The sequence below is a fragment of the Cinclus cinclus genome, chromosome 18, assembly GCF_963662255.1.
Source record: "Cinclus cinclus chromosome 18, bCinCin1.1, whole genome shotgun sequence".
NCBI lineage: Eukaryota > Metazoa > Chordata > Aves > Passeriformes > Cinclidae > Cinclus > Cinclus cinclus.
The window spans coordinates 12774679-12802385 of record NC_085063.1 but is presented as its reverse complement, the minus strand read 5'-3'; the positions used below and the strand labels follow the sequence as shown (position 1 = coordinate 12802385).

The window sequence follows — 27707 nt, the reverse complement described above, 5'->3', positions numbered from 1 at the left end:
CTTCCAGCTACTTTGTTCTTCACTTCCACATAGATCCCTTAACAGGTTCATGGTAGACATGATAGAGGCTTTGACCAACACAAGCACTGACATATTTATATTAAAAAATAGTGCAAAATTTCAACATTTATATAAATAACTCTAAACCCCTGCTTTTGACTTTTTTTTTGTTTTTTTGTTTTTTTTACAATGTAATACATGCTTTTTGAGTTGGCACTCAAAAAATTGCCATTTTTTCTTCTAGTTCAGAAAACAACTTTTTTTTTGAATAGGCCTCTTCTAATACAAAAATACTCCTGCTCCTTACACATACACTTTCTCTTATTTTTAATATATATTTATATATTTATATTGCAGATCTTTAAACAAAATGGTTTTTGTGCAAATATTTTGTTTTTAAAGATAAGTGAAATAATCAAACAAAAAAAAAAAAAAGCATTCACACACAGCCCAACTAGAAACAAACAAAAAAAAAAAGACTACAGTTGATTTTTTTTTTTTTCCTTTTTAAACGTCTAGACACAGCTCAATAAAGAAATGTTTTTGCAAGCTTGGTAGGCTTGTGCATTCAGACCAGACATAACAAGTAAATATTTATACATGGAGAGATGGGGAAGGGCTTCTTTTTTTTTTTTTTTCTTTGCTCATCTTCCTCAACTCTCTCTCTCTCTCCTTTTTCTTTTAATGAGAAGTGCAGAGTGTTTCATTTACTTTCTTGCCTTTTTTTTCTTTTTTCCTTTTTTTTTTAATTTTTTTAAAAGGGGTGCCCTTTTTGTTTCTCTTTCTCTTTGTTCCACGCCGTCGTCGTCATCGTCGTCGTGGTTGTGCTCTCAAGGCCATTGATCTGTGAGGGATGGAGTCTGCTGCCCTCCAAGATGGGGGGCATCCCGTTGTTGTTCTGCTGGTGCTGGTAGAAGGTGGAGCCGGGGTAGTGCCCGATCACCTCGCTGTAGGTCGGTGGCGGCCCCTCCATCCTGCCACTGCTGCCGTAGCACGTGGCACTGATGCCAGAGTTACTGCTGGGGGGGCACGGCCCCCCGAACACGGAGTTATCTATCAAGTCACTGTCGAAGATGGTTCTGTTTGGGGGGGCCCGCACGGACTCCCTGTTGAGCTCCATCTGCTGCTCGGGGTCGCGCAGCTGCAGCGTGCAGGGTCCCTGGTAGGGCGGGGGCTCCTCGCCGTCGGACAGGGAGATGGTGGGCGGCAGGTCGATCTCGTGCTGCAGGTACGGGTACGTGGGCTGGAACCGGTTGAAGCGGTCCCTCTGCAGGAAGGAGGGCACTGCCAGGCGCTCGCTGGGCCGCGGGGTGTAGATCTGCTGCTGGAAGGGAGAGCAGAGCAAAGAGGGTCAGAGGGGTGAGGTGCTGCGGCACAGCGGGGCACAGGGACGGGCGGTGGCACCCGCGGCGCCCTCACCTCCGTTATGCCGGTCCCCGACACGGTGCTTTCCGAAGGCCACAGGCTTCCCTCCTGCAGGGGAAAGGAGAAGAGAGGGCAGGGTGAGTCTGATGCCGGGGCGGGGGTTAAAGCTCCTCCTGCAAACAGCTTGTGCCAGGTGTCACCCAGAGGAGACACCGCCACCGTGCTCCCGCCCCGCCTGCACCAACTCCAACCAGCGTCTCCAGCTACGACCGTGCGTGCTGGGCATCACTTGGATGGATACGTGCTCGAGTGTTACCACATCACTGCTCCAAACGCCCCTTCGGACCAAAATTTCCCTCCTCTTGCACCTCCGTCTCCATTTAACGGATCGTTCGCAGGATGAACGATGAGAATGGCACCAGCACACAACCCTCTCCAGTTTGCAGACTTCCCCCCTACCACCCCCAGTGCAGCTCTTTCCAGGTTCAAACATGCCAGAGGAGTATTTTTCAATTTGCGATCCATGAGCCGTGGGTGATTCACAAGACATCAAAAAATGCTCCGTGAAATAATGACAAGATTTAAAAAATCCAACAAAAACAACAAAAACCAAACCCAAAAAAAACCCCCTCACACCCACATTCTGATGCTCACAACCACGGACATCATGGGAAAATAAAGATAATAAGTGAATAACCAAATGTTAAGCCTAATTTTGTTCTGACTAAAAAAAAAAAAAAAAGAAAAAAAAAGAAAAAAACTGTAGCAACAGGAAGGTTTCAGAGTATTTTTTCCCCAAAGAGTAAGTAATCTTTGGCTTAAATAGACTGAGGGACTGAAGTGTAGAGGCTTTCTTACACTGCAAGAATCATCCTGATCCTGAGATCCAAACCTCAGTGCCAACAACCCCAGGCACGGTGAAGCCACAGTTTCCCCCAAAACCTGAGACTAGTTTACAATTCATGATCAAAACAAACAAACAAAGGTTCTTCCCATCTGCTGGTGATACTCCGAGCACGCACTGTTCACCCCAGACATTTTTGCCTTAGGATCTGCAATATTTAAATATTGCTAATATTCACATATAGCAACATCCCTCTGGCAGGCAGAGCTGGAGGAAAACAGCCAGGAGGCTTGTAATTATAACTTGGAACTTCCCAGTTCCTTGCAGGTGAATCTCCAATTCTGGCACTAGTAAGCCAGGCACAGGCAGAAGTATTTAGCACCAGAGGAAAAAAAATGCCAAGAGAAAAAGAAACCCCCTTTTGCCTTTAAACTGTTGCACTGAGAGGCTGGTTGAGCAAAACCACACACCTTCCTCTTATGAAAATTCCTATTTCTCTACCTGCCCCAAACACAGCACCACATTAAAATCTCCAGAGAAACCACCCACTATATCCCCCACCTTCCTGTTTTCTCATTTTTCCCCAGTGATGGAATATATTTTCTCCTTTGGTGTAGCACATGGTATCAGGTATGGGGAGAATCCACCAGGTTCTGTGTTTTGAAGCTCAGCCCTGCACACAAACCTCAAGGCAGGGCTGGTGCCAGTGCAAGGAAAAGGGTGATTTCAATGGAAATGAGTCTTCCCCCTTCCCCATGGCTTTTTTAGGAGCACCTCCTCGGAGCAGAGGTGAGGTGCCACAATGCCAGCACCTTCCCTGGCCACAGCTGAGGAATGTGCTGGCTGAGCTGCAGCCCCATGGCCCTTCCCAAGCATCATTCCAGACCTCGAGACTCCAACATGCAACTGTTTACACAGGCATCCACTGTTCAGTCTGGTCCATTTTACATGGACTTCTTGCCTGCAGGGAGAGTCTGCAGTCAAACACCCCCAGCTCCCAAAAGATCCAAGACGAACTTCATCTACCACAGGACAAACCCTCACCTCCAACTCTGTGCTTAGGCACTGACACCAAAAGGCCCAGGGAGGACTCCCAGTGCCACCACAGGCGCTGCCAGCCCGTCACCTCATCCCAAAGGACGCCAAAGCAGCGGGCAGGAGCGGGAAGCACTCCCAAAATTGTGTTTACTTTGCTGTGCCCCTGTGGCAGACTTCCTGAGCAGCGAGTACCCCGCTGCCTTCTGCTAGATGTTTTATATTTAACTTGGCAGTGGGCAGTGCCATGGCAATATCCCATCTGCTCCCCCCTTTCCCGGGAGTGATGTCAGCCAGCTCCCACGAGGGTGGCTGCAGCCTGGTGCTTCCCAGCCCTGCCAGGCTCAGCTGGGACATCCTGCCGTGGCAGCTGATGGGCAGGGCTGCTCCACCCAAAACATGCCCTACCCCTAAGTGCCCACTCACCCAGAGCCTGCACCAAGATCCTGCCCATGCGTTTGGAATCAAAGCTCTGGCTCACACACCATTCATCTGTTTGTACAGATGAGGTCCAGGAATGATGCCCTGGGCAACACGTGGATGCAAGAGTAGCAAACAGTAGAAACAGCATTAAAATGGGATGTGCAGAGAGAGGAGGAGCAGGCAGGAGTCCCATTTTCTGTAGGAGCTGGATCTCTGCACCCATTACTAACCACCTCTCCCAGGACTCCAGGATCTGGCCATGCTCCTGTGCCCATGGCTGACCGACCACAGGCACCCAGTGCTCCCCAACACAGACCTCTGCCACACACACTACCACAAAACCATCTGGGGAGCAGCTCAGCTCCACTGAAAACTCCATAGCAAGATTAAAACTGCTGGAAATCAGTAGTCAGAGGAGGGCAAAGCCTCAGAGACAGAATACATCCCTGCTTTTAGCCTTGACTTTGGCCCTGGGATGGATCCATGGTCCCACTGAGCCAAGCAGAACTGCAGGAGGAGCAACATCACTGCAAACCCTCAGCCTCTCTTCACCCACTTCTGATTTTCTGAATAGTTAGGACTTGAATCAATCTCAACAATGAACAGTCTAGAAAGCCACAGGTTTCTGAAATGAAAGGTGAGATTCTGCTGTCTTGTGAGTGACACAGTTGTAAAAGCCTCTGCAAGTATTGCAGGACTTGCTGCAGAACCTAAAATTACTTTGAAATTTATTTTTAGACATCAATCTTCAACTTTTTTAGAACTACTTATTCTAGTGATGTCAGGGAATTTTCTCTGTAAAGCTGCATGGTACAGATTAACTCTCTGAGCCTTCAGGAAGACTCATTTTCTATTCTGGAGAACAAAGGTCTGCTTGGAAATTGCATCTGCACTACTTTTTCTTGGTGGAGTGGGATACCACTGTTCCAAAACTGCAGGGATGGGGCCATCCTTATAGCAAAAAAATTTATCACTAGCATTTCTTAAATATTCTTAGTTCTGGAAAATAAAAGGTACTTGTCATGAGGAGACAAGAGTTTAAATACAGTGAGAAGAGTGATGGAGAAACGCATGAAGCAATACAAAAACTGCTTGCCAGAGAGAGCTGCATTAAAAAACCCTTTAGGGAAATTAATTTCTCCTTCAGCTGTAATTTTTGAGCTGCAGCAACAAAAAAGGACAACTCCAGCAGACCCAGCAGCATCCTGACCATGGGATGAACTGCTTTAATATTTCAGCAGATGAAAAGCGTGAATGCAGCTCCAGTGCTCATCTGCGGTCACGACACCAAAATGAAGTTTGGGATTCAAAAAGCCCAACACCAGTTCAGTGCAAGTTTAATGCATTGCATAAACCAGTATCCAGCCCAGTGTGGCCTCTGCCTGCCAGGCTCCAGCCCTCCTTCAGACTGGAGCTGTTCTCCACTGACAGACACGCTGTGCTGACCCTGAAAGGGGCTGCCTTTAAGGTCTTTGTGATGCTGGATCCCACCTTAACGAGCTTCCCCCTCATTAGTACATGAGGGGCTTCTCTGTCCCATCAGGAGGGTGCTGGGACCACAGGTAATCTCTGCTGCCACTCCATCAGTGCTGCACACACAGCATGGACAGGGCAGGGAGATGGGGAACAACCATAAAAATGGGGAAAAAAAAATCCCAACTCAAAATTATACATTCCTATTTCTCTCCTTAGCTCCAAAAAAGGTTTTGAAGACTCCACACACTCACTGGGGTCGAGCAGAGGCACAGATGTCAAACACTGCTAAAAAGCCATTTGATCACTGATGTGTCTGAAGACTGAATAAGTAAGTGAGCTGAGCCAAAAAATGGCTGGAAATTTTGGCCTGGTAAAATTTAAAATACAAAAATAATAATAAAGGGGAACAAATAGTTGTTTTTTAGAGTCAATTTTTCATTCAACCTGAAATTTTTGGTACAGCTCCGTGTGATTTTCTCTTTTCTTTTCACGTTAGCCTTCTTAACTCTTTTTACAGAAAATAAAAAGCAGGCCACTTAAGAAAATAGAAAATACTGTATTAAAATAAAGAGGGCTTGATCTGAACTTTGCTTTGAAAGTGTAAAATGACACAATTGGCATTGTGCAGGTAAAACACTCTGGACATGTAATACAGTGAAAGAATCTGAAAATGGGAAAACAATGTTTCTGCTATTTTAAATAACTCATGTGCTTGGATGCCCACACTCTGCTGCTGCTGGGACTGTAAGAGGAATGTAAGACTTTGGGGTAGAGCTGGGATATGTGTGGGGAGCTGGGCTGTGATCCCCAAAGCAAGGAGGTGCTTGAGCCACCTCCACCCTCACACCAGCTGGTGGAACGTGGGATCAGGCATCCCCTGGGATCAGGCATTCCCAGCATTCTGACCCTTGAGCTGGGATCATACCCTGCCCTCTGGAGAGGGGTTCCACAGCCCACAGAACGAGGGGGGGTAATTGGGTTGGGATTTGCACAGCTCTCCTTCCCAAAGTGGCCAAGAAGGGACCTCTGTCTGCTGCGTGTGGTGTGTGACACAAACAGCAGCTACAAGGGACAGCCCTGGGCAGCCTGAAACTGCACTGAAGGCTGGCTTGGGGGAAAGATCTTTGATATCACTCAAAAAAAAAATTAAAAAATAGAGGAAGAGAAATGGAAAAATAGAAGAAAAATAAACCCCGATCAATTCCCGAATTGGATGTTTTTCCTGCAGCAAATACAGATTTGATTCAGGGGAGCACAGCCTCACACAGAGCACCCCACAGCACCAGGGCTGTGTCCAGCCTGCCCTGGCAGCCTGCAGAGGAGGGGGCACGCAGCAGGGACCTTGAAGGAGCCCTGTTTAAAGGGCTCCAAGACCCTTCAGGATGAATGCTGAAAATGAAAAGTATCAGTGCAAGACATCCCTGCACTGGAGACAGAGCCACAGCAGCAGCAGTGAACAATACATGCTCACCCTCCAAGAAAATGTGATGCCTTCTCTCTATACATCCTAAGTCTCTCTGAGCCACTACATTTGAGGAAATTGCATGAACCAACATCTGCCTCGAGGCTGGCAAGTCTTCCCCTCAAATCCCTGTCAGAGGTACAATTCACACGTTTCTCCTCGGGCTTTTATGAAGCCAGGAGCCTGTGTTACAGAGAGCCTCTTGCACATCCCCTTGGAGAGGTCTCTGCTTGTCTGGCTGCCAAGTGTTTTCTGCCCCTTCCACTGCAGTAATGGCAGCAGCACTGATGAAAACTGGAGCCAATCAGGATTTCCTGATCTCTGCAGGGCAGGCAGGAAGTTTTTATATAGTCTTTTGAGATTCTAACTGGAGCCAAAGGACTGGACAGTTTGGGACTGCTAAACCAAAGCATATGAACCCCAACCAGCTCAGGGTGGTAATCTCAGGAACAGGACATGCCAAGAACAGCCTCGTGCAGTCACTTGATTAATATAAAATCCAAATTGCAAAGCTCAGGGCAAAGGCAGAGGCTATAGCTGTCCATACATTAGCACACACAGAGCCCTAAAGAGCCAGAGGCTCCCCTAAAATGCCCCCCCACCCCCAATAACACCGACAGACGATGCCAAGGCCAAACATAAGCTGGCATGTGTGGCTGGAAGAGCAGGGTGTGACTTACTGAGGAGAGGTTCTCGTCTCGCCGCCTGCCCTGGCTGTGCCGGCTGATGAAGGATCGTGCAGAGAGCTTGTAGTGGTTCAGCAGACACGTGATCACCACCACCATCACCATCATCACCACCACGATTATGATTATCTGTACAAACTCCAACTCCGCTGCAAGAGAGACAGACAGACAGACTTTGAGCCATCAGCAGCAGGTAACTGAGCACAAGAACAACTGGAGTGGCTGAGACAACACTGACAACACTGCATCCTTCCTGTTACAGCCTTCCCACGTGGGCTCTGTGTGCCCTGAGCCCACAAAAACCTCATTCGTTCACTTTTTCAGTGTCACAGAACAGTCTCCAGGAGGGATCTTTGCAGACAATCTGTACTTCAGAGGGTTTCCCAGCTACAGCACAGACTGGACTTCCCAAAGACTTCCTGGGTGTCCTCAGCACTGGGCACAAAGCCAGGAGCATCCCAGTGCCTCACGTGCCTCTCTTGGGGCTGCTGAGCCATGAACCAACATAATTCATCCTAATGAAACAGTTCAGCTAAATTTCTGCAGTTCTCTTCCCATCACCACCACTCTTTCCTCTGGGCAGGATGGGACTGAGCCCCCCTCGGCACATCCCTGCACAAGCACACGTCCCCTCTATCCCAGGGGTCAGACAGTGGTGGGACAGGGGACAGCACAGCAGGCAGTGGCAGACCCCCACCCCCGAGGCTGCCCACCCACCTCAGGAATCAGGCAGGGAGACCTCCTGCTTTTTGGGTGAGACGCCAGATGGGTGAGATGCATCTGCCATGGGGCCACATCCCACAGCTCCAGGCAGCCCTCAGCTCGGGGCTGGGCCAGCTGACAGTGGCAGCTTGAGTGGCTTGAGCTGGCAGAAAGGAAAACTGCCAAAAGCCCTCCAAACAAACAAGAACAAGCAAACAACAGACTATCCAGTTAACTCTGCAGACACTTGGCAGGAGGCAGCAAGAAGCCGCTCCTAAAATTTCGTAAGGAAATAATTCCTCACACCTCTCTGAGGCTTAGGAAAATTGAGTACTGGAGGCAAACACTGTGCTGGGTCATTATTTCCATGAATTTGCTGCCCAGGGAGTACATGCCATTCCCAAACTGCTCAGTCACTACCCCCAGCCTCCTTCATGCCAGCAGTGCCCAGGACTGGGCAGCAGCAACTCCAATGCCCGGCATAAAGGAGGGGCCAGACAGCAAAATTCAATCATTCTGGGGATTTACACTTTATTTGCTTCTCAGCAGTGACAGCTATAAAATCCAGTTGGGGAAAGCCATGCCCTAATATATCATGGATGCTGCCATCTATATTTAATCAGTACAGACACACACATATATATCTGCAGACACACAGCAGGGCCCACCAGACCTCAAAGGGCACCACTCATACCAGCTGGGGTGGCTTCTGCTGAGTCAGGTAAATTTATTAGGTTTTGTTGCTGTTGTTGGTTTATTTATTTATTTATTTATTTATGGAATGTTTTCTCCTGACAGGTGGCATTTGAGTGCCAGTAAAAGCAAATAAATGTCAAGAAAACAGTCCAGGTGGTGAGTGCTGCCAGTTACCTTGGAGCTCTTTCTGCTAAACAGCAGCTATTTCTGCCACTGCCCAAAATGCTCCACCAGCTCTGCCCACTGCCTGCAGAAAGCAGAATTTTGTCTTGAAAGCAGGAGCCTTATCTGGCACTTTGAGCTGGATGGATGAGAGACTTGGAGGCCAGATCCTTCCAGCACCCCTAAAACACAGCTGCCTCTACTCAGGCAGGTTGCACATGAGGTGGGAAGAGAGGGATTAAAAGCTAAACATTGTACAGGAGTTTTGTCTTAAAAATGCTTTTTAGCTAGAATAAAATACAAGCTGTGGGTCTTTCACAGCAGCCCAAACAAGTTGCCCAGTACCACTGTGAGAGGAAGAGCATGGAACAAAACCATATTCCAATAAATTTGATCCAGTCCCAAAGCAGCACAGCTCATCTGTGGGACCTGAAAGCTGCCCCTGGTGCACTGTGCTAGAGGAACTGGCTGGAACAGGAGTTTGTTGCTTCTGAGCAGAACTCAGACTGACCACAGGCACAACCACACCAAAACCTAAAGGGTTGGGAAAAGGCATGATGCAAAACCATTTTAAAGAGGCACAATGACTCTTCCCACATCACCCCCACTGTGTAGGGGTGTCCCTACACATCCTAAAGACATGTCCTGGTGCCAGCTGTAACTGAGCACTGGCAGCAGCCCCCAGCCTCCAGCAGGGTGAAGCCCCAGCACCCCAGCCAGGCACAGGGCACCCCACAGCTCCCCTAGGTGCTCCCCTGGCCACCCATGAAGAGCCAGATCCCAGTTGCCTTGTGCCTGCCCTCCCTGTGGGCAGCAGAGCAGCGACCCAGCCTGGGTGCAAAGCCCATCTTCTGCACAAATCATTATGTAAAAGAAAAAACTAAGCAAAAAAACCCCAAATGTTTTTAAGAAGATGAGTCACTTCAGACTCAAAATGTAGCATATGCTTTGGCCACGGTAAGAAAACATTAGAAAAAATATAAATGAAGCCAGTGATGGAAAACTTCCTTTTCTGTTAAAAGGGGTAATATTTCTAAAGAAAAACAAGGCCAAAGCAGTAGTAAAGTAAAGTTCCTTTCCTAGAACAAGAGATGCCTTAAATGAACCAAACCTTGCTAAATTGGTCCTGGTGCTTCAGTGACACAGGTGAAATTTTGGCCATTGGGAAGTGCTGCCCCAGCTCCTTCCCAGAAAGGAACACGCAAGATGTGACACTCACAAATGACCTAAACCAGGCTTCCTGCACACACAGACACAGAGCCAGCAGAGCCTGAAGCAGAAGAAAGGGTGGGAATTCCATCAGCATCTGGGACAACACACCAGTGTCTCCTCCATCCCTCAGCACTCTGGGACTGCTGTAACTGGGGATTACACAACACTCACCAAGAGGTGCCACAGGAAAGCACAGGATGATTATCAGAACAAAGGGGATGCTGCTGCTCCTCCTGCCCCATCTCTACCCCAAGCCCAGGTTCTGAGGAGCCTCACCATGCCCAGGAGCAAACCCATCCCATATCCAGGGATGAGCTTTAATCCAAAGAACACTCAGGTTGCCTAATCTGGCCTTTGGAAAAAAGTAAAATAAAAGTCAAACCAAAAAAAAAAAAAAAAAAACAACAAAAAAAAACCAACCAAAAATACACAACCAAAAAACCCACACATACTCAATTTGTGCTTTTCATGTTTCAAGAGACTCATACCCACTCGAGGCACCAAAGTTTCTGCCAACTCTCCCTCTGTTTTAACTTGTCTTCGTGGGCTTCTTTTCTGCAGAAGGGAAAACAAACCCAACACACTGGAAAGCTGGATATACTCAGTAAGATTTTTATCCAAGCAGCTCAGTCAAACTAATGAAGAAAGATCATTAAAAACCCAAAGTTTGAGTTAATATGTTATTATACAAGTGCAATTCAGCTGCTATGCTAATAAAAAGCCTTTGGGGAATGAAAAACAAGCCAAACTGCAAAGCACATAATTTATAATTCTACTGGTATTCTTAAAAACACACACACAACAAAACAAGAAAAAAAACACTCAACACATTTTGTATTTGGCTTCCTAATCATTGTCACTTTTCAATTAGAAGAGACCTCATTCCATTTCTCTCTGTAATTTTCCCCAAGGGAAGTGTTATAAATGCACTAGGCTTTACAAGATGGGCATATTCCGCCTCCAAATGCAAGGCAAGGTCACACTAATTTAATTTTGCATAATTTTTATTCCAGAATACATTTCAAACTAACAGGTTCAGACATCACATTTAAGTGACACAACCTGCTTTTCCGTATTTTCTGTCTAGACGCGGCAGCTCCGGGAGCCGGGCACTGTGCGTGCAACTGTTTTGCAACGAAGCATTTTTTTCCCCCCAGATCCTCCCCACCCTAAAACGGGGTATTCGTGACCAAGGAGAAGCACTTGTCACGTCCCATTCTTCACGTTCGCTGCTCGCTTGCCACTTCAAACCACGCGTGGCCTTGAACAAGGGCTTGGCAGTGGATCCTGGAGATGTATTAAGGAGTGATAAAGATATTCTGCTTCCCAAAGCCTCTGCACTCCACTCTCCTGTATTTAGAAGAAGCTCATGCCCTTGCTGCCCACCCTGCTGCCCGGTCACCACGACCATAAAGTGTCTGAAATTTATGGATTTATGTGTGGGTCCCGCATCGAGGTGCCAGCCACTCTCCTCCCACTGCAGACCATGCTCATGGCTCCACAGAAGCTGCTGCAGGAAGGTCCATCTGGGAGCTTCCTCGAGTCCTTGTCAACAAAACACTGGCACCCACAGGTTAAAATTAATTAATCTATTTACAAGGAGGGAGAGTGATTTGAGTCAATGGTGATGCTGGGGGGACCCTCATAGCAATAGGGGAGGTGAGCTGGGTTACATTTTAAATGCATTGCCTTGCCTTTACAGCTACATTTCAGTTCATAAAATGCTTCCTATAAACTTTATTAATGCTCTTCCTTCCACACAGAGTATCTGCAGAAGACAAAGTCTCCAAACCACCACAAGTACAAAGGAGAAAAAAAACCCAAACAACCAAAACCTGTGTTTTGCTGCAATCATTCCAGCACTACACCTATCATTTACAGGTGGACAGGACAGCTTACAGGCAGGGTCTCAGCCAAGAGGACCTGTGCTTTCAACCATGTAAAACACACATCTGCAGGTCAAACCAGTCATCCCTGAGCTTCAATTACAATTTCTATATGTACTGGAATTGTGTATCATGTGAGAAGTGATGAGAAAAAGTGAAATTACTCAGGAGATAACAGCTAAGAAATGTAGCTGCGCTAGCCATAACTCCTAAGAAAAAAAAGTTTAAAAAATCCCCTCACTCTCTTAACACACACACAGTAAAGCATTCTTAACACACTCACACACACTCTTACACATCCCTGCACACACACATACTCTTATTCTCATTAAAGAGTGTTCTCTCTCGCAGAAGCTGTGGACAGCAGAGATGAAAGAACAAAGAAATTCAGATGGCAGATTACTCACCCTCGCTCATCTGCTAGGTCATCTTAGAAACAATCAGAGCAGGCAAAGTCATTACTGCACTATTTTTGTATTAGCATCTGCTACATTTATCTTCTAATACCTCCATAAAACCAGTTATAAAGGGCCCGTTAGATTGTCAAGAGTTGTGTTTGTTTACAGGACAGAACAAAGCACTGCAGAGAGATACAGAATGTGATCTCAATATTGACAGCCCTGCTGCTGGCACTGACTGGCAGCACCTTGAAGCTGCAGCAACACCGAGGCATCCAAGAGACCAGATCGGGCCTGGGACAACAGCAGGACAGCTGGGAAGAGATCATTTTGGGGATGCTTCATGCATCATCAGCACAGTTAACAGCTAAACTTCATTTCTGGATTCAGCGCAGTCAATTCTGATGCAGCAAGCAGAAATGACAGCACATGAACCAGTAAGGACAGGCTGAGATGGGACAGGAGGGAGCAAGTGAGACTCAGAAAAGGAGCCAGTTGAAAAAAATCATTGCTGGAAAACAGGGGATAGGACCTCAAGAAGTCCTGCTCATAATGCCAATCTTTGGGCTGTAACTTCGTTTAATACAGTTCTTTTTCTTTAGATGTCACCCCAGGTAATCAAGCATCACATCCTCTGAGTCACTGGCAGATGATGGCTTCATCCCTCACTCTCATTTCTGTTTGTTTTAAAGGAAACAGCCCCATCTCATGCTTAACAGTCACAGAAATATCAGACTGGTTGGGGCTCAGAACATTTTTTAATGCTTAAAAAACGCAGCAACTGTCCTGGCTGCACCACCAGGCCTGTCTTCAGAAGGTGACCTTCCCGAGCTCGGTGGCAGCTGTGTGGAGTGGGACACACATCCAAGGGCCAGAGAGGCAGGATCAGCATGGCAGAACTCAGCTTTTACAGGGAAATGGCAAATGTGAGAGCTGGGGTCAGCAGCTCTGTTGGCCAGGACGCCTCCTGGCTCTGAGCAGAGACCTGTCAGCTGGACACTTGTTTAGAGAAACCCCTAAAGACATGAAACAGCTCCCTCAGAGCAATGAGAATTAACAAGGTTCTTTGGGACACACAGACTCTCTGAAATCTTGCATATGCCAACCTCTTCTCTCTTTTCTGAGCCTTTTTCTCTCACCCTCCCCTTTTCCAGGATTTTTACACAGGGTATTTCACACACAGTCAGGCTGATCCCAGCCTACTGAGATGACTGCAAGGAGTACGTGGCTTTTGAAGTTACTCCCAAGGGTGAGAACAGCTGAACTGGATTAAAAGAATAAAGTAATTTTGATTTTGCACTTAAAAGACAAGTAAATTTGCTTGCTCACTAGAAAATGTTGAGCAGGGCTCATGGCCCCTACCAAGCTGAGAACATCCAAAATATCTCATGCTTCCCAAGAGGAAGCACAATAGCATCAGGCCTGGATGGTGTCTGGGCAGGGGTGAGGGCAGAACATCACCCACCCCTGTGAACAAAAGCACCAGGAGAGAGGGACACAAAAACAAGGGTTTACCATCTGCAATCATAAATAGCCTGAACTAGAAAAAAAACATTCTACCACATAATGAGTGAAAAAACACAGCGCACAATATCCGGAACAAACCCCACCAGCTGACCCTGAAAGACCAAATAGGTTTTGTTTGTCAGGGGTATTTCTAACAACCAGTAAAAATAAACACATTAATAAATAAGTATTTTCGTATACCCTGGAAACACTCCTGATCAATATGTGGCTTGCTACTGTAGAGGTTTTTTTTCCCCTTCCAGCCAGCAAAAATTCATGACAAAGGAAAGCACATCTTATTTATGAACTTAGCTATAAATACTTTTGCTAACTGCCATTTAGGAATTTCATTTCCTGCTTGAGCAAGTCCTGTTGAAAGAGGCAATTACCAAATTTGTTTCTAGTTATAGAAATAGATGTTTGTCGCTACCCACATCTGTTTCGACAGACAAATTGCCAGACGTGGACACTCCAAGGAGAGCAAGTGCTCCACGCAGGGAGGGCTTTGCCCCCTCTCCAGAAAGCTAGGGGCAATTACAGGGATTTGGTTTCTGATTCCACCTTCCTCCCAAGCCCTGTGTCTGCAACGGAGCTGCCTCGTGCTAGCAGGACACCTGCAGCCTCCCTCAGCTGCATCCACCTGCACTGCATCCCCTAGCAGTGCAGCAGCCTGCTCCCAGGGAATGCGGGGTTCATTTGTCACCCAGCCCAGCCTAGCTTACCTGTCACCTAGCCCACCCAGCTCCTTGAGTTCTGGAGGTCACGAGGACCCAGCAGGCTGCACTTGCTGTGCACACAGCAAGGCAGGCAGCAGCAGAGCAGGGAGATGGCACGGGGCTGTGGAGATGGGGGTTTCTGGACGTCATCGGCACCAAACACAGCCTCTCCCAGCTGAACAAGTGCTCTGCACACCGGCTTTCACCAGGTGTCTCTCCACCCTGGCTGTCCCCTAGAAAGTTTCCATTTCCACTTATTCTTGGGATCAAACCACCCACCGGTCAATTCCCAGTGCCCTCATCCATGACCCTGCCAGAGCCCAAAGCAGCTCCAGGTGCCCCAGGGCCAGCGCCCAACCCCTGTCACGGTGCCCAGCAAGTCCTGTGGGACCAGTGCTCATGCAGGGGCACCTCCAGTGACACACAGACAGCAGCAGTGCCTGTACCTCCCTGCCACGAGCATGACACCCATCAACTCACACCCAGCACCCAGCTCAGGGACAAGACTGAGGTGCAGAAAAGCCACAGAACAGCCCGAATTGTGCCTGGATAACCTATGATCCTCCAGAATTTCTACTTAGTACTAGCATGGCTCCCCCATACCACCTCACTTATCAACCAGCACAGCCCCAAGGAGCCCCTTGACATTTGGGAACGGTGCCAGGGGCCCTGCCGTGCTCCTGTCCTGAGGCTGCAGCTCCCCCAGGGGCTCCAGGACACGCAGCCCTGGGCAGCAGTGCCACAGGGGCTGCCCTGGCTCGCAGACGGGTGTTGAAACCCAGATTGAGCAAACTGGCCAAAGCCACACAGGTCATGACAAGGCTGGAACTGCAACCGGATTTCCTCAGCACCGTCCAGGGCCAAAAAAACGGGAAACACTCCCTGCTCTGCCTCTTCCCAAGCACCGTTATCATCTGTGCCACTCTGCAGCTCCCGCTCGCCAGAGGAGTGACCCTTCACAAGGCAAGTTACTCCCAGGGAACAAGGACAATCTTAAGTTACAGGCAAAATTATGCATTGCAGGGAAAAAGATATGCAAAATGCATGCAAATGCTCAGACAAGGCACACTGTGTCTGGTCACTGCAGGATTTGAGTTCAGTTCTTGAACTGGTCTGAACTGGCCGATACCACCAGATGGGAGTGAATGCATGTGCACACTCTCACAGAGATGTGAAAAAAAATTATTTATATATCTATACATATATACACACACACCAGAGTGAATGGGGGAGGTGAGTACAACCGCCCCAAATCTGACAAAATTAAAGGTAATAAATTTACTTCCACCTCAGCTGCAGCAACAGCCTGAGAAAGGTTTTAACTCCCACAGCAGATCTGCTGGGAAGTCTGTTTCATGGGGGGCTCTGCATGTTTAGATTTTAGGGCACACACAAAGAGAAGGCCAGGTACAGATGGGATTTGGGGCCAAGAATAGGGCTGGGGTCATCTGCCCTTCCTGAATATCCTCACCCCGGGCTTCCCTAAGCGTCCTCATCCTGGGGCTCCCTGCTCTCCCCAAGCAACCCAATCCCCATCCCGGGGTGCTCTGCCCCCTCCCCCGAGTATCCCCATCCCCATCCCCATCCCGGTCCATCTGCGTCCCTCCTGCCGCCCCATTGTGCCGCTCCCCCCGTCCCATCCCCAGACACAGGGGGCAGGGGGGCTGCGGGGAGTCGACCCCCGGGTCAGGGCCCACAATGGGCTCGGGAGGAGGCGGAGGAGCCCCGGCTGGCCCATCCCGGCCGCGGTGGGGCCGGCCCTGCCCCGCCACCTGCCCGCCGGGATGCGGGATGCGGGCGGCAGCTGCCCCGCACCGGGCGCAGGGCGCTCGGCAGAGCGGGAGAGGGCACAGCACCGACGGGAGGATTATCCATGGACACAGCCTGTCCCCTTTTCACTGCATTTAACAATAAAGCAGTAGCTATAGCAACGGGGTTAATTAATGCATCGATTTGCATAACTAAAACTCCGCACCCATTCATAGCCCGCCGATGTGTTCGCTGGTACCGGGACCCGCACCCAGGGCTGCGGGGACACCCCCGGGGCAGCCAACCCCTGCTCACACCTCCATCCCCAGCAAGCGTTTGCACACCAGCATGTGCGAAAGAGCAGGAAAACGGGGGCCCAAGCGTCCTTCAAAAAATAAAACTGAGGGGAAAAGTGATTTTCAGGGATGGAGGGAGTAAAGCGCATTCCAAGGCAGAGGGGGTAAGGAGATAGGGAATGTAAAGGTTTCAGACTATCGTATAACCAGAGGGGGAAATGTCTTCTCACCACAAACATGCATCTGCATGATGTCTAGACAGTCATAAAAAGGGCAATTAAAGTACTGCAGGCTGCAGTAAGCCAATGTCTCCTCTCCCAGTCTAAACAGTTGAAACATACTGCATGAACTTCGGGGGGGAAAAAATACAGGATAGAGAGAGAAAAACACAAGTTTGTAAGGAAAAATGTTTCGAAATTCAGCTTTAAATAAGCCAGTAAATTAATTCAACCTTGTCACATCTCTGCCTTATAACATATCAAATATTCCGCCTGCGTCCTGTCTAGACTGCGATAACAAAGGGCATTTAAAGCCCTGCAAGATGCGCTGACAGAGTAGCCATTTAAAGATGCAGTATTGCTTTCTCCATCTAAAACGATTTGTCAGATGGAGTTAAAATGAAAATGATAAGTAATCACTCTGGTTCACAACCATTTCAAAAGGAAAAAAAAAAAAAAACAAACCATAAAACCCCCACAGCTCGTAGATATAAATCCCACTAAAATAATTCCAATGTATCATTCCAGTGGGATTTGTCTGGCCTCTTTTTTATGGCATTTGATTTAAAAAAAAAAAAAAAATTATTAATCTGAGATGTCAGTAGCTTCCTGCAACACATGCATTTCTAAATAGGAGTGTATTAAGTTCAAAAAGGCCAGCTCCAAGTTTTAACTGATCTATTGGCATAAAATGATGACTCATGGAAAAACACTATTATAACCCCAAGGGTTAACAACACTGAAAAGGATTTTTTTGTTGTTATTTACTTAGAAACAGAAGAATAAACTGTATCACATGAGAAAAACTGGCCAGACCCCATCACTGACACAGCTGAGCCTGCTCAGTTCCAGTCCTCAGGAATGCAAAAAAGAAAAGAAAGTTAAAGCAAACTATGTGGGTGTGCAGTGTGTTGGGTTTTTTACTGAGAAAGGACAGTTTTCCAGAAAAAACAAAACAAAAATATAATCCTGTCTGACACAAGAAAGACTCTCCTTCCTCTCTGAGCTTTATCAATTGTCGAAGAACCAAAAAAAACCCCAAAATAAAATACACAGGCAGAATTCCTGATCTGCTGAACAGGAGGGCAAACGCTGCCCATGATGAGGCCACACTGGGCCAACACTTCCACCCCAGTGCAAGACTAGCCTGAGAGGCTTTTGTTTGACATGGCATGACCACTTGCCCCTGGCACGACCCTGTGCCCAGCCTCGGGTCCAACCCCACTGCCCAGTCCCTTCTACAGGGGAGGGTCACAGTCAGAGACACCCCTGGAAATCCAGAACCAGCCTGAATTCAGTTCTTCTCTGCTCCTCACCCTATAGAATCCCACCACCACCTCATCTGCACCTCCCTCGGTCTCCCAACCCTTGTTTCTTAATTATTATTTTAATAAGACTGTTTCTAACTTCATTGTTCATTCCGCAATAGCCCAAGGGCTACAACTGTTCATTAGATAGAATTTCTGCTTTAATTGCACTGACACAGATGTGTAGGTTATCTGGAAGAAATTACTAAAATGAGCAGTAAAGAATGGGGCTGGATGCTTTTCTTCTCTTACAGAGAGTTTAATTTAACATTATTTCCCCCTACACTCCATACAAGCAGCATCATCTGCTGCACTCTGGGTTGCAGAGGAATTAACTCCAAACCGTTCCCACTGCACACAGGTGCATGAGGATTCCCACAGGGGCAAGAGGGGCAAATTTGAGGGCTCTGTGGTCTCCACCACTGCCAGTGGGGTGAGTCTGTGTTCCCCTCATGTTCCCCAGGCAGTGCAAATCAGTGACATTCCCCTGAGAGTGGAAACATCTGGGACAACAGGTAAAAGCTTTGGGGAAGAAGTTGGGCCACCACTGCTCAACATGCCTGTACCTGCATGTGCCAGGTCTGGGGTGGGATACCTTTGTCCCCCCCACACTCTGAAAAGAAGAAACACCAAAAAATGTCATCACTTTCTGCTCAACAGTGCCTGGGCTTCGAACCCATCATGGCTGGGCAGCTGTCAAAGCCATAGAGTTCACATGAACTTCCTCTGCAATTCATGTTGGCAAGAGCCAGACACATAATAGCCCTGGATTCAGGGAGAAAGAGCTGCCAGCATTATTTCTATTTAAAACCTCTATTTGAGCTTCATAGACTCATTCTTCACACATGATACATATGCACACACACATAAAATGCAGAAGTGAGCCAGATCCAGAAGCATTTCATCTCACCAAGAGCAGTGCCTAACAACAATTTCAGGTTTTGGCTCCCTGTGACTATTTAATAGATTATAATTCAATATTAAAAAGCATGAACCTGCCAATTTTTTGTTATGTCTTCTTGCCAGGAAGAAGAAAAAAGTTGTTCTCAACTTCTTTATCAAACCATTCCCTCCTCTGCACCTCCCTCTTCCAGACAAGGAGCAACAGCCCAGAGGCCCCTCCTGGCCAGGGCAAGGCTGACAAGGGTGGGCTAGGGCAGGGTCAACATCCCATATTCAAGTCCCTCTAAATATGTCTAAAAGCCACTAAAAATGTCTCCTTCAGCCAAACTTGCCTTTAAGAGGGAAGCAAAATTTCACAAATGCTTCATGCTAAAAAAGCCCACATTAAGGGAAAAACCTTCCCTTTGTTGCTAGGGGACTTACTTGCTTTGTATCTGCTGAAAACCTTTAAAATGCCACCATTGTATTTAGGAAAAAAAATGAAGCACCTCATGTGCTAAAAATCAAGAGACAGAACACTTCAGTTCCATCCTTCATTTGCAAGTACTTTGCTCAGGCCTGACTTCGTTTTGTGTCTTGGTCCTCGATGCTTTTTGGCAGTTTGCTCCAGACTTACTGGCAAGGGCTAAAAGGTTTCTATTTAGCCGGTGTCAGCTGAGCATCTGTGCCGGCAAGAACTGGAGTGGGGGTGTTCCCCACGGCCTTTCAAAAAGCACATTTCTTTCTGGGAGCTGCCACAATAATTTTAAGTCTGAGTGTGTTTGGGTAGCGGGGTGGCTCCCAGGGAGGGGCGCAGCGCTCCGTGCGGGGAGCAATCCCTGATCAGCGGAGGGAAAAGGAGCTGGGAACGCTCCCTAACCTGTGACCCTGACAACAAAAGGCAGGGAGAGCGTCTAGACCTCCAGTCTGACGGGGAGTGAAGGGAGCATTGTGCTCCGGCACACTGGGGCTGCTCAGACAAGGCGGGCACAGAGGCGCTGCGGGGCAGGAGCAGCGAGGCAGCCCCAGCTGCAGCCGCAGCATCGCCCGAACCGCTGCCGGGGGAGGCGGCACGCACAGCCCTCCCTTCCTCCCCAGCACAGGCTTTGCAGGGCAGATTCCACTTCCCAGCGCAGCTGGAACCCGTGGAGGTGAAAGAGCCCATCAGATTTCCAGCCTCGGGTTTCTCTTTGCCTCCGTGTATTTTGCACAGAGCATCCTCAAGCTCCTGAGCACGGTGATCCTGCAATTCCAGCCCCGTGCAGATTGCCAACAGGAAAGAGCAAAAGAGAAATGCATGCTTCATTCTACAGAGCCTTTATTTTTTGCTTTCCCTGGCTGGCTCAATTAAAAGGGGACAAACCAAGACGTTCCCTCTCTGCCAAGCCTAGAGGTCAGCTCAACATTCAGGAAAAGCTGAAGTCCCAGCTTTAACACATATTTCCTGTGTGACCCTGATCAAACCCCTTGGCTTCCCAGTGTTGAGGTCCTCACATATAAAAATACAAATACCCTAAATAAATGCTGGAGCTAATGGCAGGTTACTGCCATGGAACTGCATGAAGAGAAAATAAAAGACCTATTAAAAGCCCTCGTTCATCTCTGCCAGAAAGAAAACACTATTACCCAGTACTTAAAAAGATGCATTAAAGGAGAGAGAGCATCCGGGGGGGCTAAGGACACCCCTGGCAGAGCAGTGAGGGGAAGCACTCCCGGCCAACCACCCCCATGTACCCTCAGGATAAGATTTTGGGGTGATCCCATGCCTGGACCATGCCCTGACCATGCCAGCACAGGCAGCAGGAGAAGCGCTGAGCACAGAGTGGGGCTGCACGCAAACCCGGGAACCCACACACCAGAACACTGGGCAAAACAAAACCCTTTCGTTTCAGTGGTCCTGAAGGAAATGTAAATTCCTGGAAGATGTGCTCCAGCCCAGCTGTACAGATGTAAAAACCAGTGTGACTCATGGTGGCATGGGTGTGGTGCCACCCTGGGCATCAGGGATACTCACTGGCCCAGTGGCACCGATCCACAGGGATCTGCAACCCTTGGCACAGCCAGCAGCCACTTCAGGCAGCTGCAGGGAACCCTCCCTCCTCCTACCAACTCCAGGTTGGAGCTCTGGAATTACAGCCTGAGACCAAGCAAAACCAGACCCAGCAACTGAAATCACTTAAGCAACCATTAAATCCCCACTTCCTTCTGATGAGAGGTGATTTATCAACAGCTGATGGTGAATACAGTGAATTCAGAGCAAGAGAGTAGTTTCAGTATCCTGGTAGATGCTGATGCCAATCAGCAGACAGATGATGCCAATGCATCACTACTTGCAAACCAGATGCCAATCCTTCACTAGTACACCTCACCACATCCATACCTTACGCAATAAAAAGGTGAGGGACAAGGACTTTCTTCTCCCCCTGCTTCTGTCACCTCCTACTCCATCTCCAAAACCAGTCCTGTGGCAACTCTTTCCCCAGGTGCTCCAGGTCCCTGGGACTACTGAGGCACCAACAGAGCCACGAGCTGTGGCAGGACACTGGGTGGTGGCACCAGGGCAAGATGCCACACCTGCAGCCTCAGCAGGGTCCAGCCAGAACTTCCTCACAGCCTGGCACCTGCCATGGCAGCAGCTCATCCTCCTGAAAACTGCCTGGGATTTATTTTTGATGCACATACGCAGGGAGACTGAGAGATCCCACACTGGGATTTTATCAGCAGCACGCAGCTATGGAAACAAATGCATTTAAGACTAATATAACAAAATGCCCAAACATACAACAGTAAGATAAAGAGTGGTGCACACTGGCATTTTCACAGGGGAGCATCGCAGTAAATGCAAAGCATAATGCAGGTTCTCTCAGAATTCACCCAAACTTTTAAGAAATCAAACATTTTCATGTACTTACATGTTTAGCTATGTGAATTTTGCTTGGTGCAAACCCTCCACCCTGCCCTTTGATTTTGAAAAGTTCAAGGAATGTATCTCCTCCTAAATAAGATGAACAGCCACTTGTTAAGGGAATTATCTCCTTCCTCCCCATACCCATTTCCAAGCCACCCTCTGTGAGAAGAGGAGAGCTGACAGAAAATCCACCAGAAACTGCAGCACCTCTTCTTTTACTCCCCATGGAGGGGACACAGTGGTGCCTGGCCATGCCCCAGTGCACAGATCCGGGCAGAGGCTGCAGCTCAGCCAAACTGTTCCCTCTCAGCAGGCACAAGAGGGATCCTCAAGTCATTTACAGGAATCCAAGAGTCTGACATCCACACCACAAACACCCAGGAGTTACCAGGGAGATAGTGGAATACCTTAAAAACCAAGGGAAAAAAAAGCTCAGTGAAAGCCAAACCTCCCTTGCGGGAGATAGCGCTGCTCCCTGCCCAGGTTTGGAGTTCCGACCCACCACGTGCAGGGCTTTATCCCAGGTGGCACGGGGATGGGCACGGGCATCTCTCTGGGATGGGCACGGGCATCTGTCCCTGGGGTTCTGGCTCCGCAGGCAGCACCAGGACGCTCCGGGAGGACGGGGTTGGCGGAGGTGGCGATGTCTGGGAATGCCGGGCCAGGCTGGAGCTGCAGACAAGGACCCAGACAACAAAGGCGAGGCAGAAAGCCGTCTGATAGAGGCAGCCCCGTCTGGCAGGCCGGGCTTTCAGAAGCCCGGGCATGCACTGATGTCTGCAAGCACAGCTCTTCACTGGGTGCACAATTAACCCCGCAGCAAGATCGCTAGTGTCCTGCAGCACACTCCAAATAGTATCCATCTGGTAAGATGAAAAAAACCCCAAAGAGTACAGGAGTGCAGCAAAGGAGCAAACAACTGGAGACTGCAGGGAATGACTCTACAACAAACAAAAATTATACTTAATTTTCTGTTATTTATATTCTAAGAAAACCGCATGTTTTCACTTGCATCTCTGCCTTCCTCCCCGAGGCACAAACACACACACACACACACACACACACACACACAGAATGGGAAGACCAGGGAAAGCAGGAAGAGCAGCACAGCTCCAACACATCCTCGCTCACACGCTTTCCCAAATCACAGCACAAGAAAACGGGTGTGAGTTTTACAACCGTGGAGCAACAGCCAAACACCTTTTGCTGGAGTAAAAACGCCCCAAGCAGCAGCCGAGAGCACTGGGACACCGCGGCTCCCTCTGCCCGCCTGATCTGCTGAGATCTTAAGGCATTAATATAAAATAAATGTAAATAAACCATTGACTGCTGCAGGACAGTTTCCCTAGGGGCTGGTGTGAGTGTCCCAGCTCCCGGGCTGATCCCAGCCTCAGGCTCCCACGGTTCCCCTGCCTGATGTCTGCACCACAATAATGATAACGCTGCTGGGGGACCGGTGGTGTCTTACAGCTTTTTTACATAAGTGAGGACTATCCTGCTGTGCAACCAAATTGTGCCACCAGGCTCGAAATAAAGGGACTGAAATAATTATTTTTTTCCCTCACATTTTATATTATGACTTTTACTAACTGATGCTTGATAAAAGACTAATAAATTATCTGTAGGCATTATAAGCATGTTAAGGATGTGAGTGTGGTTATAAGACAAGGTCATAAGCTCTATTGACTTTCCAGGCTCTATAGCAATTGATTTGCCATTTATTAAAATCATTTATTCACCACTTGTTAACACTGTATTTAGCTAGTTCTTCCCCAGCAGAATTTGAGCAAAGACACCTTAGTTTTGAGGTACTGTCCTGAACTTGATTCTGAACTGAGAGACAGACCCATAAACATTATAACAGTGTCTTTTTAAAGGTTCTTTTGCAAACAGGTTCAGCTCAAATCCAGAAGCCTGGTTAAACAGGGCTTACAATGCCTGGTTTCATCTGTGCTGAACCTGGGCATCTCTGGCCACACTCAGCAGAAGTCCCACATCCAATGGCTTAAAAATGTTCAGGATGTCAACTACTGTACTTTCATAAAATAGAGCCGAAGTCTCTTCAAGGTAACACTGCTCATCAGTTTGCCAGAGTAGCAGCAAACAAAAGAACACTGGTGCTTAAAGTGACAGCTTTTGAACATGTTTCTACAGTGAACAGCAAAAGAAAAAGAAAAAAAAATCCCATCCAGGGAGTGCACCAAAGTGCAGCCAGATATGAACAGACAAAAACCAGCAGGTTTGCATAGTCAGCCTCTGAAGACACCACTGCATCCCCTGGGCAGCAGAACAGCAGGTACCTGCTGCTCTGGGGGCCAGGCAATGTCCCACCCGTCCCGTGGAGCAGTAACCGGGGTGTTTATGGTACAGCAGCTGCAATCATGCAATCAGCCTTCACAATTAGATCTTGGCAACTCTTGAAATACTTCACTTACCCAGTTTACCTGGAAAGGTGCGACCTAAACATTCAGTGCCTGGAGACATTTGAAAGAAAAACAGAAAGGATCTGTCAGTGATGGGAGCCACCTCCAAGCGGCTGTACACACACCCCAGCTCCCCTCCTGGGGACTCGTCCTGGCAGAGCTCCCCGTGGCCAGCAGACACCTGCTCCCACCATCTCCACAGGCCCAGCAGTACCAGAGGTGCCACCGCTCCTGGCTAATGACCCCACGTGCTTTTCCCACACCAGACATTGCCACACAAGGTCCCGTTCCTCTCTCCCCTGCTTCCCCAGGACTGCTCTCCTGATCTCACCTGATGGCAACGCCAAAACTTCACAGAGGTTTGTGAAGTTTCTGGGATCACTCAGCCCACCCCAGAGACCTCCCTGCCACATCCAGCAGTGCCAGACTGCCAGTCCCTGGACCAGGGCAGCACTCTGCACTACAAGGCACTGATGGGCTGTTTATCACATTCTGTGTCCTCTGCAAACACACAGCTCAGCCCCACGTGCTGCTGAGCCTGGTGAAAGCTCGGAGTCTTCTGACACCCCATGCCCACAGCAGGGGCAGCAGCTGTGGAGTGCTGAAGAGGAAGAGCCACAGCAAAATCTTGCACAATACCCCAGGAACAATGACCAGCAGATGAATTTTCAAGTAAGGAGAATAAAGCAACAAAAAGTTTACTACAGAAGACAACTCATGACTTCTCTCTCACCCATCAGTGTGTGACTGCCTGAAACACTGAAGGGATTACAGGACACGAATCCTCCCCAGTGCCTGGCAAGATGAGACATTCTGGGTTGGGTGGGAGCTCTGCATCCCGCAGGAGGTTTGCCAGAGAAACACGTGTACGCAGGACTCTTTTATGAAGCCTTTAAGAACTGTCTGTCACTGATCATCATTAATTGGTACTAATTAGTTCACTCTGATCGGAAGGAGTCCTACTGGCCTATAAAAGTGACCTTGAACCCGAGAGCAAGGGAGGCAGTAGCTGCCAGACACGGCACGCTGGGGCCACGGACACACCACCCGCTCCTCACCCTGGCCCTGCCTCTGCAGCAATAGAGCAGGCTCAAGGGATATATCAGCACATCGCTGCTCTCAAATAAAGCTTCAAAAGTTACTTTCCATGCACCTGGGAGGACAGAGAAAAGCAACTTTTTAATCCCAGAAAAAGATTAAGGATGAGAGTCACTGTAAATTACTGCAGCAGCTAAATAATGAGGAGGTCACAGGCTAGGCTCACTGATGTGAAGTCAGGCTGATTTAGATGCTTCACGTGGAGGTGTTAAAAAGTGGGCCTGCAAACATGAAGTGTCACCTGAATGCAGAAGGGCAGCTGAGAGCCTCCAGGTCCATGTGCACCACCACCCCACTGGAACGGGCATGGAGGGAAAGGAAGGGAAGGGAAGGGAAGGGAAGGGAAGGGAAGGGAAGGGAAGGGAAGGGAAGGGAAGGGAAGGGAAGGGAAGGGAAGGGAAGGGAAGGGAAGGGAAGGGAAGGGAAGGGAAGGGAAGGGAAAGGAAGGGAAAGGAAGGGAAAGGAAGGGAAAGGAAGGGAAAGGAAGGGAAAGGAAGGGAAAGGAAGGGAAAGGAAGGGAAAGGAAGGGAAAGGAAGGGAAAGGAAGGGAAAGGAAGGGAAAGGAAGGGAAAGGAAGGGAAAGGAAGGGAAAGGAAGGGAAAGGAAGGGAAAGGAAGGGAAAGGAAGGGAAAGGAAGGGAAAGGAAGGGAAAGGAAGGGAAAGGAAGGGAAAGGAAGGGAAAGGAAGGGAAAGGAAGGGAAAGGAAGGGATTCTACCAAGCCAAACACCAACGTGTGGCAACAAGCTTGGACCTCCTCCTGCTCAGCCAGCTCACTGCACAAAGCCTGAAAAGGGGTGGGAGGCTGGAAAGGAGTGAAAGGCCAAAAGAAGACTGGAGGCCAAAAAGGGTGGGAGTCCCAAAAGTAAAATGTAGAGTCTGAGGAAAAAGTGGATGCCAAAATGGCTTAGGAGACCCAGAAGGGTGGGAGTCCAAAGAAAATTTAAAGGTTGAGAAACAGCAACGCTGTGTATGCAGCTGGCTGGATCAGGATCAGCTTTTCTCTGGCTAAATTTCCAAAAGGGTAGAAAGCAAAGTCTCTCCCCTCCCTGCTCCACAGCCCAGGTGATGCAGTGTGCACAGACAGGTGACACCCTGTGCACGTGTGGGCATGTGTTCCCCATCATGTCTCATCCAAGATGTTTGCCCATGATCTGGGATGTGTGGGACAAGCCAGCCTGAACCCTCTGAAGTCAGGCAAGATTTTGGGATGTTGCTTCTCCCCTCTCAGCATGCCTGCCTCACCCATCCTCACATCTGCCCTTTAGGTTCAGCCATGCATTTACTAACTTTTAAAATGCAAATGAGAATTGGCATATAAAGTCGGTGCTTTAAACCTGACCAGAGCCACCCTCAGTTCTCCTCCCTCCCTCCTTATATGCATAAACTTTTTTATGCAATCGGCAGCAGGGAAGAGATCCCGGGAGTGGCTGAGCCATGCCCAGAGCCCTTCTGCAGCCGCAGTGCTGCCAGACAGCTCCATGGGAAGGGTGGCTCAGGCTCTCTGCCTACCAGCAGCAGCATGGAACCAGTAATTACCCTGGCTGGACCAACACCTGCTCGTGGTTTTGTCTTACACTGTTTGTGCAACCCAACAGGCTGCCAACAAAGCAGAGATGTACTTTGCCTAAACAGGTGAAAACATGAAACAGGGAACGGAGCTGTTATGTTGGTCCCACAACGCCTCTGTGCAACACATGCTGGAAAATCACTGCTGCTGCAGTCTGCAAGGCTGCAGAGCAGGGACAAGCATGGCATGCACTGAAAAGGCAAGAAAGGAGGGAGAAGAGCTGCCCATCTGCACAGCCCAGTTTCTGGATCCAGCCCCACACGGGTGCAGGGCACACGGATGTTCTTTGCTGGGCTGCTACACCAGCACCAGAAGGCCTGGGTTGCCAGGAGAGTCCCACCAAACTGAGCATCCCATGCGGCACAGCATGGAGGATGTGGCAGCCCTTACCCAGCCAGGGCTGCTTGCAGAGCAGAGCTGCTCCCAAAAATGCCCTGTGCCAGTTTAGAGCAGAAGTGCCTGTTCCCATGCCAGGGATCCACCCCCGTGCTCACAGAGCAGGAGCAGTGGGGTGGGAAGGGCAGAGAGAAGACCATGAGTGAGCAAGGGCAAAGACCCCAGAGGAGCACCTGGGCCAGCCTCAATCTCTGGCAGAATCAGCTCTAACCCCACCAGGGCACACCCAAAAGACACTCTCCCCCCAATGACAGATGGGATTTATTGTAGATGATTTGTCCTGGAATAAAAAC

General features: G+C 48.7%; 1 protein-coding gene across 3 annotated transcripts in view; it reads right to left on the bottom strand.

Annotated features, from left to right (window-relative positions):
• Positions 1–420: 420 nt before the first annotated feature.
• PMEPA1 (prostate transmembrane protein, androgen induced 1) overlaps positions 421–27707 on the bottom strand; it is a 39664-nt gene continuing 12377 nt past the window's right edge. For 2 of the 3 annotated variants that reach the window (XM_062504903.1, XM_062504902.1), the window contains 3 exons: positions 7286–7440; positions 1420–1473; positions 421–1324 (listed from right to left, as the gene is read on the bottom strand). In XM_062504903.1, the coding sequence (XP_062360887.1) occupies positions 755–1324; positions 1420–1473; positions 7286–7440 (779 nt within the window). In that variant the 3' untranslated portion in view covers positions 421–754. Of the gene's footprint in view, positions 1325–1419; positions 1474–7285; positions 7441–24364; positions 24404–27707 lie in introns of all 3 variants that reach the window. The other variant, XM_062504900.1, reaches the window with a different exon arrangement.